At 42.0% G+C, this 15,093-nt stretch overlaps 1 protein-coding gene across 2 annotated transcripts in view; it reads left to right on the forward strand.

The window, feature by feature from the left end:
- The window catches only part of EFEMP2 (EGF containing fibulin extracellular matrix protein 2), a 21,846-nt gene extending 8,294 nt beyond the window's left edge, over positions 1 to 13,552 (forward strand). For both annotated transcript variants that reach the window (XM_032234094.1, XM_032234093.1), the window contains exons 2-12: positions 161 to 246; positions 1,278 to 1,326; positions 2,293 to 2,526; positions 3,604 to 3,726; positions 4,700 to 4,816; positions 4,914 to 5,033; positions 5,981 to 6,100; positions 8,740 to 8,866; positions 10,337 to 10,532; positions 11,792 to 11,999; positions 13,183 to 13,552. In XM_032234094.1, coding sequence (XP_032089985.1) covers positions 169 to 246; positions 1,278 to 1,326; positions 2,293 to 2,526; positions 3,604 to 3,726; positions 4,700 to 4,816; positions 4,914 to 5,033; positions 5,981 to 6,100; positions 8,740 to 8,866; positions 10,337 to 10,532; positions 11,792 to 11,953 — 1,326 coding nt within the window. In that variant the 5' untranslated portion in view covers positions 161 to 168 and the 3' untranslated portion in view covers positions 11,954 to 11,999; positions 13,183 to 13,552. The remainder of the gene's footprint in view (positions 1 to 160; positions 247 to 1,277; positions 1,327 to 2,292; positions 2,527 to 3,603; positions 3,727 to 4,699; positions 4,817 to 4,913; positions 5,034 to 5,980; positions 6,101 to 8,739; positions 8,867 to 10,336; positions 10,533 to 11,791; positions 12,000 to 13,182) is intronic.
- Positions 13,553 to 15,093: the final 1,541 nt, after the last annotated feature.

Below are 15,093 nucleotides of genomic sequence, written 5' to 3' on the forward strand. Positions count from 1 at the left end.
TAAAAAGGAATGAATTCTATCTATAGAGAATTACTTTGACTTGACGCTATAGATATAATTCATTCCTTTTCCTGTCTAGTACAGTGCTGATAACCAGGCAACGGCAGGTTATCAGCTAGTTTTTAAATACATTTTTAATTGCTTGTTCTTCCTCTCCCAGGTGTGAAAATGAAGGTGGTTTCCTGCATCTTCCTGGCCACCCTGCTGAAAGCTGCATTCGCACAAGAGGACCCCAACGCTTACACGGTAATAAAGGGTCTGAATCGACGCTCAGAGGGTGCCTCTTCGAGTCATTTATTTAGAACTAACTGATAACCTGCCGTTGCCTGGGTATTTATTTACAGGGGGAAAATCTCTGGACCAAACATAATTTCTAATGTTGGATTTTCCCCCTTACCAGAGGGAGCCCCCTTGTGGAGTTCTGTGAAGCCGTTACCAAGGCAACTCCACTGCGCTGTACAGTAGAAGCCATTTTACGGCAGTACGGTAGAAGCCATTTTAAGGCACAACAGCCTGTATCTCAGCAGAACACACACCCTAAGGGTTGTTAGGGGTGTCTTACCCGCACAGTATTTGTTTCCAGAGAGTAAGTCATCTGGGTACCAAGTTCGGTTGAAATTGCAAGAGGTGTTCCAGAGGTATGCTGGAACATACAACACAGAGAGAGACAGAGAGGGAGAGACAGACAGACAGACAGACAAACAGAACTCAGAGACAGAGACAGAAAGACAGAGAAAGAAAACAAAAGAGAGAGTCAGAGAGAGACAGAGAGAGACAGAAAGAAAGTGAGAGACAGAGACAGAGTCAGAGAGAAAGAGAGACAGAGAAAGCGAAAGAGAGTCAGAGAGAGACAGAGAGACAGAGAGAGACAGAAAGAGAAAGCGAGAGAGAGAGAAAGAGAGACAGACAGACAGACACTCAGAGACAGAGATAGAAAGACAGAGAGAGAAAGCGAAAGAGAGAGAGAGAAAGAGAAAGCAAGAGACAGAGACAGAGAGACAGAGTCAGAGAGAAAGAGAGACAGAGAGACTGAGAGACACAGAAAGAGAGAGAGTGAGAGAGAGAAAGCAAAAGAGAGACAGAGACAGACAGAGAGACAGAGACAGAGAGACAGAGTCAGAGAGAAAGAGAGAGAAAGCGAAAGAGAGAGACATTTTTATATATAGAGAAGTTTAAAAATGCTTTAGTTTCAAAGGATAAAAATGGCTGCAATCCCATCCTAGATCCGGTAATCTGACCAGTTTCTTTCAAACTTTTCCAATTTCTCCCCGTCGTAGGAATGCACCGACGGCTATCAGTGGGACGCCGAAACCCAGCACTGCAAAGGTAAAACACAGCCCCCAAACCAATGAAAAACAGATGCAATTACAGATTAACAGAGTTGGAAGGGACCTTGGAGGTCATCTAGTCCAACCCCCCTGCCCAAGCAGGAGACCCGACACCATCTCTAACAGATGGCAGTCCATTCTCTTCTTGAAAGCCTCCAGGGATGAAGCTCCCACAACTTCCGAAGGCAACTTCTGTTCCATGGGTTGGTTGCTCTCCCTGTCAGGAAATTCCTCCTTATTTCCAGGTTGAATCTCTCCTTGGTCCGTTTCCATCCTTTTATTTCCATCCATTATCACAGCATTCAGGCTACGTTCCACTCCCCCCCTCCCCACTTTCAATGATTGGGTTAAGCGGTTGTATGAATGAGACTTGCGAATCCACGGCGGGGCGGAGGTGGGGAAACAATGGAAAAGAGTTGGGTTTTTCAAGATTTCCAATCTGCCTGGATGGAAACTAATCAAAGAGAGAGGCGACCCAGAACTAGGGGAATAGTTTCCCGACAGAGAATTAACAATTAACCGGTGGAACTGCTTGCCACCAGAAGTTGTGGTTGCTCCATCAATGGAGGTTTTCTTTCTTTTTAATTGAGAATTTTGAACAAAAAAACTTTTACAAATAGTCAGCCTTGAGCCAGTCAGGATCAAACTGCGGATTATGGGCAGAGTTAACCTGCAGTATTGCATTCTAATCACAAGGAAGGAAAAAAGGAAGGAAGGAAGGAAGGAAGGAAGGAAGGAAGGAAGGAAGGAAGGAAGGGCAATAGCAATAGCACTTAGACTTATATACCACCGAGTTCGGAAGGCTGATTCAACCTTGAACCGGTCAGGATCGAACTTTTGGCAGTCGGCAGAGTCAGCCTGCAATACTGCATTCCAACCACTGCGCCCCCTCCCTCAAAGGCGGAATCATTGCAACTGGACACCTTTTTACTTTTTAATTTCAGATCTCTTTCTTCCTCTCTAGATATCAACGAATGCGAGACCATCCACCATGCCTGCAAAGGGGAGATGAAATGTATCAACCATTACGGGGGATACCTCTGCCTTCCGCGTTCCGCCTCGGTCATCAACGACGTGAATGCCGAACGGCCGCCTCCTGGCAATCCCGACAGGTCGGTTCGCCCACCGGACCAGCCCTCCGGCCGACCTCACACTTGCTCCCAGGGCTACGAGCCTGACCACTACGGATCCTGCGTGGGTGAGTTGGTGGGTTGGCCTGAATTCCAAGAATAAAAAGTTTAATACCCTTTTTATAAAATTAAAAAAAAAAGTTTATTTGTTTATTTATTTATTTATTTATTTACAAACATATCAATGCGTGAACAGTGTGGCACCAAGGTGTCATATTTTCTAATACAAATAAAAGTAATATTTTAATACAAATAAAAGTAATATTCTAATACAAATAAAACTAATTCTAATAAAAATAAAATTAATCTAATACAAATAAAAGTAATATTTTAATACAAATAAAAGTAATATTCTAATACAAATAAAACTAATTCTAATAAAAATAAAATTAATCTAATACAAATAAAAGTAATATTTTAATACAAATAAAAGTAATATTCTAATACAAATAAAAGTAATATTCTAATACAAATAAAAGTAATATTCTAATACAAATAAAACTAATTCTAATAAAAATAAAATTAATCCAATGCAAATAAAAGTAATATTTTAATACAAAAAAAGGATTTTTAATACAAGAAAAGTAATATTTTAATACAAATAAAAGTAATATTTTATTACAAATAAAAGTAATATTTTAATACAAATAAAAGTAATATTTAATACAAAAAAGTAATATTCTAATACAAATAAAAGTAATATTCTAATACAAATAAAACTAATTCTAATAAAAATAAAATTAATCCAATAGAAATAAAAGTAATATTTTAATACAAATAAAAGTAATATTTTAATACAAATAAAAGTAATATTTTAATACAAATAAAACTAATATTCTAACACAAATAAAACTAATATTCTAATACAAATAAAACTAATTCTAATAAAAATAAAATTAATCCAATACAAATAAAAGTAATATTTTAATACAAATAAAAGTAATATTTTAATACAAATAAAAATAATATTTTAATACAAATAAAAGTAATATTCTAACACAAATAAAAATAATATTCTAATACAAATAAAACTAATTCTAATAAAAATAAAATTAATCCAATACAAATAAAAGTAATATTTTAATACAAATAAGTAATATTCTAATACAGATAACCCCCCCCCCCGCCTTTTGTGTCCCGTGTAGACATGGATGAATGTGAATACGATTTGCACGACTGCCAGCCAAGCCAGCAGTGTATCAACACCATCGGGAGTTTTCACTGTCAGTGCCCGGAGGGCTACCGGAAGATCGGGACGGAGTGTGTAGGTAAGGGAGTTGCACAAACACACTGTCCTTGCCTGAAATGGGGTGGTGTCATTCAGCACTTAGTGCGTTGTTGGGCCTCAGGTGTCGCCTATGTAAACTACAGCTGGGGTCTCCAACCTTGGCTGCGGCCCGCTACCGGAATGTCTGGAATGGTATAGGGTCTCCTGCTTGAGCAGAGCGGTTGGACTAGAAGACCTCCAAGGTCCCTTCCAGCTCTGTCATTCTGGATTCTGACAGGGGTTTGGACTAGAAGACCTCCAAGATCCCTTCCAATATGTCATTCTGTATTCATACATGGGGTTGGACTAGAAGACCTCTAAAGTCCCTTCCAACTCTGTCATTCTGGATTCTGAGGGGGGGGTTGGACTAGAAGACCTCCAAGGTCCCTTCCAATATGTCATTCTGTATTCATACATGGGGTTGGACTAGAAGACCTCTAAAGTCCCTTCCAACTCTGTCATTCTGGATTCTGAGGGGGGGGGGTTGGACTAGAAGACCTCCAAGGTCCCTTCCAACTCTGTCATTCTTGATTCATACATGGGGTTGGTCTAGAAGACCTCCAAGGTCCCTTGCAGCTCTGTTATTCTCTATTCTGATGGGGTTGGACTAGAAGACCTCCAAGGTCCCTTCCAACTCTGTCATTATGTTACTGTAACGTTGTTTAGGGTACCATCACATTTTACCATACATTTTACTGCATGGACAAAAAACTAGGAAACGTAGTTAGATTTTAAACTAGCTTCATTCCTGATTCCTTCATATGTTGTGCAGGCCTAAACCTTGCTTGTTTTCAGCATAAACTTGCGTGTATATTCACCAGTTTAAAAAAACAAACCCAAATCTGAAAAGAATCAGGTCAGTTTCTCAGAGAAGGCGACAAAGCCTTCTGTGCATGCCCAGAGGCTGAGCAAGGTGGATATACTTTTATAATTCAGAAATTCCTTCTCATTTCCCCCCCTCTTTTCTGCTACAGACATCGACGAATGCCATTACCGTTATTGTCAACACCGTTGCGTCAATTCCCCAGGATCTTTCACCTGTCAGTGTGAATCTGGATTCCAGCTCTCAAGTAACAACCGCTCGTGTGTAGGTAAGAGGAAGTATTTTAGCAGCGTACAAACCCTCGGGGTGAAGTATGCAAAGCCTGACTTTTTTTTTTGTCAACTCCCCCCGCCTGCCGCCGCCAGATGTGAACGAGTGCGAGATGGGAGCCCCTTGCAAGCAACGCTGTTTCAACACCTATGGCACTTTCATCTGCCGTTGCAATCAAGGATACGAGCTGGACCACACCGGCTTTACCTGCAAAGGTAGGCAGGGCTAGCTCAGCCCCATCCCCTTATCCTTCCCACCCCTTGTGGGAACCTCTCCTCTCCTCTGCTTCTTTGCTCTTTGCTGGCTGCCGTTGTGGGGAAAACAGGAGGAGAATAGAATAGAATAGAATAATTGAACAAAATAGAATAATATAGAATAGAACTAGAATAGAATAAAATAGAATAGAACAGAGAAAATAGAATAGAACAGAACAGGGAAAATAGAACAAAACAGAATGGAACAAAACAGAATAGGGAAAATAGAACAGAACAGAACAGGGAAAATAGAACAGAACAGGGAAAATAGAACAGAACAGAATAGAACAGAAAGAATGGGGAAAATAGAACAGAACAGGGAAAATAGAACAAAACAGAATGGAACAGAACAGAATAGGGAAAATAGAACAGAACAGAACAGGGAAAATAGAACAGAACAGGGAAAATAGAACAGAACAGAAAAGAATAGGGAAAATAGAACAGAACAGAATAGGGAAAATAGAACAGAACAGGGAAAATAGAACAGAACAGAATAGAACAGAAAGCATGGGGAAAATAGAACAGAAAAGGGAAAATAGAACAGAACAGAATAGGGAAAGTAGAACAGAACAGAATAGGGAAAATAGAACAGAACAGGGAAAATAGAACAACAGAATAGGGAAAATAGAACAGAACAGGGAAAATAGAACAGAATAGAACAGAACAGAATAGGGAAAATAGAACAGAACAGAATAGGGAAAATAGAACAGAACAGAATAGGGAAAATAGAACAGAACAGGGAAAATAGAACAGAATAGAACAGAACAGAATAGGGAAAATAGAACAGAACAGAATAGAATAGAATAGAACGACCGCCTTGCTTAGCAACTGGAATTCTTTTCTCAGTTGCGGTTATAATTTGAGGATGACCTGTAATGATCCTGTTTTTTTTCCCTTTTCCTGCTCAGACGTGGATGAATGCAGCTATTCGACTTACTTGTGCCAATACCAGTGTGTGAACGAACCCGGACGCTTCTCCTGCGTTTGTCCTCAAGGTTACAACCTCGTGAGCACCCGGCTTTGCCAAGGTAACCGGCGGGAATTCTGGGTTGGCACCAGGAAACAGGGGTGGTTGGAAAAAAAACCCCAAACCCAGGTACCGTCAGGTTGGAAGAATAGAAGAAGAAGAAGAAGAAGAGGAAGAGGAAGAGGAAGAGGAAGAAGAAGAAGAAGAAGAAGAAGAAGAAGAAGAAGAAGAAGAAGAAGAAGAAGAAAGTGGAATGGAATGGGAGATAGCGAACAGAAAATAAGAGCAGAAAGAACAGAAAATAGAATGGAATGGAATAAGAACAGAACAGAATATAGAAAATAACAGAAAATAGAGAATAGAATATACAATAGAACAATAGAACAATAGAATAGAATATGGAATATGGAATGGAATGGAATAAGAACAGAACAGAACAGAATATAGAAAATAATAGAAAAAAGAGAATAGAATAGAATATAGAATAGAAGAATAGAAGAATAGAATAGAATAGAATAGAATATAGATATAGAATGGAATGGAATAAGAATAGAACAGAGCAGAACAGAATATAGAAAATAATAGAAAAAGAGAATAGAATATAGAATAGAACAATAGAATATGGAATATGGAATATGGAATGGAATGGAATAAGAACAGAACAGAATATAGAAAATAATAGAGAATAGAATAGAATAGAATATAGAATAGAATAATAGAATAAAATAATAAAATAATAGAATAATAGAATAATAGAATAATAGAATAATAGAATAATAGAATAATAGAATAATAGAATAATAGAATAATAGAATAATAGAATAATAGAATAATAGAATAATAATAGAATAATAGAATAATAGAATAATAGAATAATTAATAGAATAATAGAATAGAATATAAATATAGATATAGAATGGAATGGAATAAGAATAGAACAGAGCAGAACAGAATATAGAAAATAATAGAAAATATAGAATAGATAACAGAACAGAATATAGAATAGAATAAAATAGAATAGAAAATAGAATTGAATAGAAGAGAATATAGAATATAGAATGGAATAGGACAGGACAGGGTAGGACCTTGGAGGTCTTCTAGTCCATCCCCTGTTCAAGCAAGAGAACCTATATATACCATTACATTTTTGGGAAGCAGTGCCTGAAGTTGGCAAAAACCCATTCGAAGGGGATTCTTGTGTGGGTCGGGGAGGAGGGAAGGATTCTGGCTGGCGGGTGTTGCTGGCAGTTTGGGGTGCCAAAGCAAGAAAAGGGAATTTGGGGCGGGGCAGAGAATGCCCCCTTTGAGCCAAATCCACCCTCATTTTTATTTGGGGACGTTGCCCAGCCTGGCTGGGGTCTGAGGTGTGAAAGGCGCCTCTTGGTTTTTGCAAGGGAAAAAAATCTTTCTGCTGCGTATCGAAACCTTTGTGATCCGTTCTGCCTGAGCGCTCAGCTGGATCGGAACCACTTAGGGAACCACCAAGAGAAAAATCCCAGAATGGGGAATATTTGTGGAGCAAAGGCCAAACAAAGGCAGGGCCAGAATAATTTTGGCATCGTTCTGAGGCTGGGTTTTTAACATTCCTTCCTTCTTTTCTCTCCTCCTTTCTTCCCTTGCCCTCTTTTCTTGTTCCCTTTCCTTCCTTCCTTCCTTCTCCTTTGTTCCTTCCTTCCTCCCCTCTCCCTCTCTTTCAATTTCCTTCCTTCCCAATTCTTGCTTTCTGTCTTTCTTTCCTCCCTCTCTTCAATTCCTTTCCTTCCTTTCCTCTATTTCTTCATCCTCCCTTCCTTCTATTTCTTCACCCTTCATCCCTCCCTTCCTTTCTCTTTCCTTCCTTTCTTCCTTTCCTCCCCTTCCCTTCCTTCATCCTCTCTCCCTCCATTTCTTTCCCTTCCTTCCTTTCTCCCCCATCCCTCCTTGTTTCTTCTTTTCCTTCCTTCCCTCCTTCCTTCCCTTCCCTTCCTTCGTCCTCCCACCCTCCCTTTTTCTTCTCTTTTTCTAATTTCTTCTCTTCCTTCCTTCCTCCCTCCCGCCCTGTCTCTTCCTTCCTTCCTTTCTTCCTTCCCTTCCCTCCTCCTCCCTCCCACCCTTCCTTTTTCTTCTCTTTTCCTAACTTCCTTCCTTCCTTCCTTCCTTCCTCCCTTCCTCCCTTTTTCTTCTCTTTTCCTAACTTTTCTTCCTTCCTTTATTCTCTTTTCCTAATTTCTTTTCTTCCTTTCTTTCTTCCTTCCCTTCCCTCCTCCTCCTTCCCTTTTTCTTCTCTTTTCCTAACTTTTCTTCCTTCCACCCTTTTTCTTCTCTTTTCCTAACTTCTTTTGTTTCTTCCTTCCTTCCTTCCCTTCCCTCCTCCTCCCTCCCACCCTTCCTTTTTCTTCTCTTTTCCCAACTTCTTTTCTTCCTTCCTTCCTTCCTTCTTTCCTTCTTTCCTTCATCCCTTTTTCTTCTCTTTTCCTAACTTTTCTTCCTTCCGCCCTTTTTCTTCTCTTTTCCTAACTTCTTTTGTTTCTTCCTTCCTTCCTTTCTTCCTTCCCTTCCCTCCTCCTCCCTCCCACCCTCCCTTTTTCTTCTCTTTTCCTCGTCTTTTCTTCCTTCATCCCTTTTTCTTCTCTTTTCCTAACTTCCTTCCTTCCCTTGCCTTCCTTCATCCTCTCTCCCTTTTTCTCCTTCTTTCCTTCCTTCTGTCTCCGGTACCCACAGATATTAACGAATGCGAATTAGACAGCAATCAGTGCACCGAAGCCCAGAACTGCGTGAACTTTCACGGAGGGTATCGGTGTGTGGAGAAGAAGCTGTGCCAAGAACCTTACGTCCACGTCTCTGAAAAGTGAGTGGGGACAGGTCCGGAGGGTTGAAAGGAAAGGAGGAAGGGCATTGTAAACAGACCACGTTGGGCTTGGATTGAGGCACAAAGGCTCCTTTATGCCACCCGGAGTCGATCTGGTGCAGCAATTTGTAAACGCCGTTCAGTCCTTAACTAACCTGCAGAATGAGGAAGAAGAATCTTCTGACCCAGCCTTAGCAGAAACAAGAAACAGACTCCTTGTCCCGAAAAAACCCTTTATTTCTCTCCCGTGAATTAAAGGCATTCACAAACCAAAAAGTCCAGGCAAGAGTCCTTCAAATAACTGCACTAACAGACTTTATGATGTTCCTTGTGATAATTGCAAGGCTGGGTGTAAATTAAGTTCTGGCAAGCAGTCTCTGTGGCACAAAACACAATGAGCAAAATCTTCAGAAATACAAACTGTTGTCTCCTATGATCAACACTCCCCTTTTCCTTCTATTTATTCCTCAGCCAGGGAAGGGCCGTTCAGCGTCCATGTTTGCCTTGCTTCCCTGAGTCAACTCCTTGTCCTCCGTTGTTCGCCTCTCCTAACAGCTCTGCGCATACGTGCATCTGGCACAGGCCCCAGCTGTTCTTCCCCCCCACTTATCTCAGCCTCCAAAGGCAGCTGCCTCTCTGGCGGCTGGGAAATGTCAGATGGCCTGGGGTCTATCTCTGCGTCCAACGCAGAGCATCCATCGGAGCCTTCCCCAGACTCCAGGACTGACCCAAATCCCTCCCCAACATCCTCATTATCCGAGTCTGGCAGACCACAAGAAATAACTCCTACATCCCATAAAATGGGTTCACACAGCCTTCTAAACCCAGGTTCAGAAAACTGGGCACTTACGTAATAATCTGCCATGTTCATATGAAGGACCACCGTTAGAATGAAATCACGTGGGCTGCTTTAAGCCATTCTTTCTCATCCTCCGCAATCGTAAGATGGACGGACTTCAATTCCCAGAATTCCCCCACCAGCAAACTTTTAAGATAACGAGACTTCCACTCCCAGAATACCAGAGGCAGCAGGCTAGATGGCTGGGGGATTCTGGGAGTTGAGACCCACTCATCTTAAAACAAGCTGCCTGGGGGATTCTGGGAGTTGAAGCCCACCCATCTTAAAGCAAGCTGGCTGGGGGATTCTGGGAGTTGAAGTCCACCCATCTTAAATTTAAGCTGGCTCAGGGATTCTGGGAGTTGAAGTCCATCCATCTTAAAACAAGCTGGCTCAGGGATTCTGGGAGTTGAAGTCCACCCATTTTAAAGCCTGCTGGCTGGGGGATTCTGGGAGTTGAAATCCACCCATCTTAAACCCTGCTGGCTGGGGAGTTCTGGGAGTTGAATTTCATTCATCTTAAGACAGCCATGGTAGATAAACCCTGGTTTAACAACAGCTGAGACGAAATGGTGCTCACAGCGCAGCTGGACCACAACCAACCTTCTTCAACCAGTTTATTCCTGTTGCAGCCGCTGTCTGTGCCCGACCTCAAACCCCCTTTGTCATGAGAAGCCTTCCTCTGTCATCTACCGGTATATGAGCATCTTGGCCGATCGGACGGTGCCCTCGGACATTTTCCAAATTCAAGCCACCACCTTCTACCCAGGATCCTTTAACACCTTCCAAATCCGTTCAGGCAACGAGGATGGAGAATTTTACATCCGGGTAAGTCCGTATCCTAGCAACAGCCAATCGCAGCCATTTTTCTATAAAGTTTACTCTGGCACCGGGCTTCCTAACACTGATGCTTTCAGGTCAGGGGGTCTCTAAACATGGAGTTTGGAGTTGGAATAAAATACTTCAATAATTAAATATACATTTTCTTTACAATAAGTTTCTGGTAAAATCCATAGCAGGAATATTTCCAGTTTTTTTATATATATAGTAGTATGCTCACACAAGCACACACACACCCACACACATATAATACATTTATATCATCTTGCAACACTTCTACATCTTTTAGATATTCTTATATCCATATTCTTATATCTATCTATCTACAGTCTGTCTATCTATCTATCTATCTATCTATCTATCTATCTATCTATCTATCTATCTATCTATCTATCATCTTCTCTCTTATCTATCCTTCCTTCCTTCCTTTCTTCCTATCTATCTATATCTATCTATCTATCTATCTATCTATCTATCTATCTATCTATCTATCTATCTATCTATCTATCATCTTATCTCTTATCCATCCTTCCTTCCTTCCTTCCTTTCTTTCTATCTATGTAGGGCTTTAAAGGTTGAATCGTGCTCGGAGACCGATGGGAAGCCAGTGCAGCTCGCGGAGGATAGGTGTAATGTGCGTGTACCTTGGTACACCCAGTATCGCTCACGCGGCTGCATTCTGGACTAATTGTAGTCTCCGAACACTTTTCAGGGGCAGCCCCATGTAGAGCCCAACACATATGATGAAATGTTGCATGTGCTTGGTTAAGAGTTGGAATAAAATACTTCAATAATCAAAGATACATTTTCTTTATAGAAAATAGTAAACCGGAAATATTCCTGTTGGGGATTTTTACCAGAAACTTATTCCCCAACAGGAATATTTCCGGTTTTAAGACTTATGTGTTATTGTATCATCTTTTCAAGCCACCTGTGTATTTTAGTCCAATATTTTCTCGCTTCTCGCTGAATCTGGTCCGCGGGCCTTGAGTTCGACACCGCTGACTTAGAGCAGTGGTTCCCAAACTTGGCAACTTTAAGACTTGTGGACTTCAACTCCCAGAATTCTGGGAGCTCTGCTGGCTGGAGAATTCTGGGAGTTGAAGTCTTAAAGTTGCCAAGTTTGGGAACCACTGACTTAGAGGGTTGAACTGACGTCTGTGAGCTTCAGTTGGTTGGATCATTGAAACTTAAATTGCTGTTCCTGGAAATCACAAAAAGCTTTTCCCATCTGTTTTCCTCCGCAGCAAATCAGCAACATCAGTGCCATGTTGGTCCTCTCTCGGGCTGTTGTGGGTCCCCGTGAGTTTGTGCTAGATTTAGAGATGGTGACCGTCAATAACTTGATGAGCTACCAAGCCAGCTCGGTGCTCCGCCTCACCGTCTTCGTGGGCGCTCATCCGTTTTAGGGGGGGCATATCTCCCCCCCCTTACCTGGCGTGGCAAGGAAAGAGGGTACGTTGGCTTTGGGAATAGGATGGAAAGGGGATTGTGGGTGTCCAGTGGAGTGGAAAAGATGCACAGCGCTGGGGTTAGAGTCTGTGCTGAATAGAAGAGCAGAGAGAATAGTATAGAATAGCATAGAATAGAATAGAGAATAGCATAGCATAGAAAATAGAATAGCATAGCATAGCATAGCAATAGCAATAGCAGTTAGACTTATATACCGCTTCATAGGGCTTTCAACCCTCTCTAAGTGGTTTACAGAGTCAGCATATCGCCCCCAACAATAATCCGGGTCCTCATTTTACCCACCTCGGAAGGATGGAAGGCTAAGTCAACCCTGAGCCGGTGAGATTTGAACAGCCGAACTGCAGAACTGCAGTCAGCTGAAGTAGCCTGCAGTGCTGCATTTAACCACTGCGCCACCTCGGCATAGAAAATAGAATAGCATAGCATAGAAAATAGAAGAGAGAATAGAATAGAGAATAGAATAGCATAGCATAGAAAATAGAATAGAACAGCTTTGCATAGCATAGAAAATAGAAGAGAAAAGAAGAGAGAAGAGAATAGAGAAGAGAATGGAGAATAGAATAGAAAAGAACAGAATAGCATAGCATAGAATATAATAGAGTAGAATAGAGAATAGAATAGCATAGAAAATAGAATAGCATAGAAAATAGAAGAGGGAATAGAATAGAATAGAAGAGAGAATAGAATAGCATAGCATAGAAAATAGAAGAGAAGAGGGAGTAAAATAGAGAATAGAATAGCATAGCATAGAAAATAGAATAGAATAGCATAAAATAGAAAATAGAAGAGAAGAGAGAATAGAAGAGAGAATAGAATAGAATGGAGAATAGAACAGAATAGCATAGCATAGCATAGCATAGAAAATAGAAGAAAAGAGAAGAGAGAGGAGAGCGGAGAATGGATAATAGCAGAGAATAAAGAAAAGAATAGAACAGAATAGAATAGAATAGCATAGAATAGAATAGCAAAAGCATAGCATAGAAAATAGAAGAGAAAAGAAGAGAGAATAGAATAGAGAATAGAATAGAATAGAAGAGTTGGGAGGAACCTTGAAGGTCTTCTAGTCCAACCCCCTGCTTAGGAAGGAAAGGTATAGGACAGAATAAATTTAGTTCAGAGCGTGAAAATCCCATTGGTCTCTTTTTCCCCCGCTTCTCCGTTGCAGAAACGCCTGTCCCATGATGGAGAAACAATCGAATATAAAAAAGGACACAACTCTACAGATATGAAAAATGGAGTCCGATGCTCTCATGGACTTCCCCAGCCAACGGTCCACCAAGAATCGCCAATTGCCAGATCTGGACAGGTCCCGCACAACCGGATCCATAGCTCATCCTGGATGAAACCCACCCTTTCTTAGCATCAGTTCCTTGACCCGTAACGCCAGGCCGATGACTCCACCTTGTCTCCTTATCCATAACACCAGGCCAATGACACCACCTTGTCTCCTTATTCCCCCGGGGGAGAGAACAACTTGGAAATGGGATAGAATAACCCTCCCCTGTCCTTGGGATGGAGGGAGGACCTTGTGAACATTTCAGCAGAATTCCATTTTTTTTTTATTTCTCTGGTTGGAAGAGAGAAATGAGAGAGAGAGAGAGAAAAAAAGACTGTGGTTTAGTAAAAAGTTTGTTTTCTGGAAAAAAGAGAGACAGCGAACAAGGGAATTTTTGGGGTCTGGCTGGTTTGGGGAGGGCTTGAAATGGGACCACAGGTCTGGTAAATGTTCCCCTTGGGGAAAAACGGCTCGGGCTTAGTTGTCAGCCGTGGAAAGAGTAACTTTACTCAAAAGAGCAATTGTAGACCAGTGTTCTGACCTAAGCTTCCCAAGAGGATGAAGCAAACTCCTTGTCCCGACAAAAAAAAACCCTTTTATTAATTTACTTTATTATTTACTTTATCCAGCCTTTCAAGGGAGGATTTACAGTCACAGACCTTCTCTGGCTTGGAAAGCTGCCAGGCTGAGATCTGCAAAACTTGGCCAGGAGTCTCGGAGAGTCACGAACCAATGAAGCGAACCAATTGTCTCCTGCAAACTCCACTCCCCTTTTGCTCCTCTTTTATTTCCTCTGGGAGGGGCCATTCACCATCCACCTGTGGCCTTACTCCCAAGTCGACCCCTGTTCTTTAGCTGTTCCCTTCGTCTGGCAACTCTGCGCATGCGCACACTGGGAACAGGCTCCAGCTGTTCGTCTGCCTCACTGATGTCTGACTCTGAAGGCAGCTGATAACTGGTATACAGCCCTGGCCCTGCCCCCCTCTCTGTCTCCTACAAGGAGACCTCATCAGAGCCTTCCCCAGACTCCAGGACTGGCCCAGGTTCCTCCTCACTGTCCGAATCCGGCGGGCCACAACAATCGGGTGGCTTTTGGAGAAGTTTGGGTAAAGTTAGCAGGGTTTTAGGGAAGGGGAGAGTAGAAGAACAAACAGGAGGGGGACCTACGAGGTCGATCTTGCTCGGTGTGGGAGCCGAGTAGGATGAGGCTTCTGTTCGTATGGCAGACGATCAGAAAGAGGCTCCTTAGTTCACGGGGTCTGCAACTATGGCAATTTTACGCCTTGTGGAATTCACAACTGGCTGAGGAATTCTGGGAGTTGAAGTCTACAAGGCTTATAGGTTGCCTTCTTAGCAACCTATGTTTCTCAAGCATGGCAGCTTTAAGAGGGGTGGACTTCAATTCCCAGAATCCTCCAGCCAGCTTGTTTTAAGATGGGTGGACTTCAACTCCCAGAATTCCACAGCCAGCATGCTTTAAGATGAGTAGACTTCAACTCCCAGAATTCCCCAGCCAGCGTGCTTTAAGATGGGTGGACTTCAACTCCCAGAATCCTCCAGCCAGCATGCTTTAAGATGGGTGAACTCCAACTCCCAGAATCCCCCAGCTAGTGGGCTTTAAGATGGGTGGACTTCAACTCCCAGAATTCCCCAGCCAGCATGCTTTACGAGGGCTGGGCTTCCACACACCATGATGGCTGGGGAAATCTGGGAGTTGAAGTCCACCAATTTTCAACTTGCCCAGGTTGAGAATCCTATCAGGTCGCCTTCATCTTACAGCCGTTCAAAAGTCCAACAGCA

This window comes from Thamnophis elegans, chromosome 17, assembly GCF_009769535.1.
Source record: "Thamnophis elegans isolate rThaEle1 chromosome 17, rThaEle1.pri, whole genome shotgun sequence".
Taxonomy (NCBI): Eukaryota; Metazoa; Chordata; class Lepidosauria; order Squamata; family Colubridae; genus Thamnophis; species Thamnophis elegans.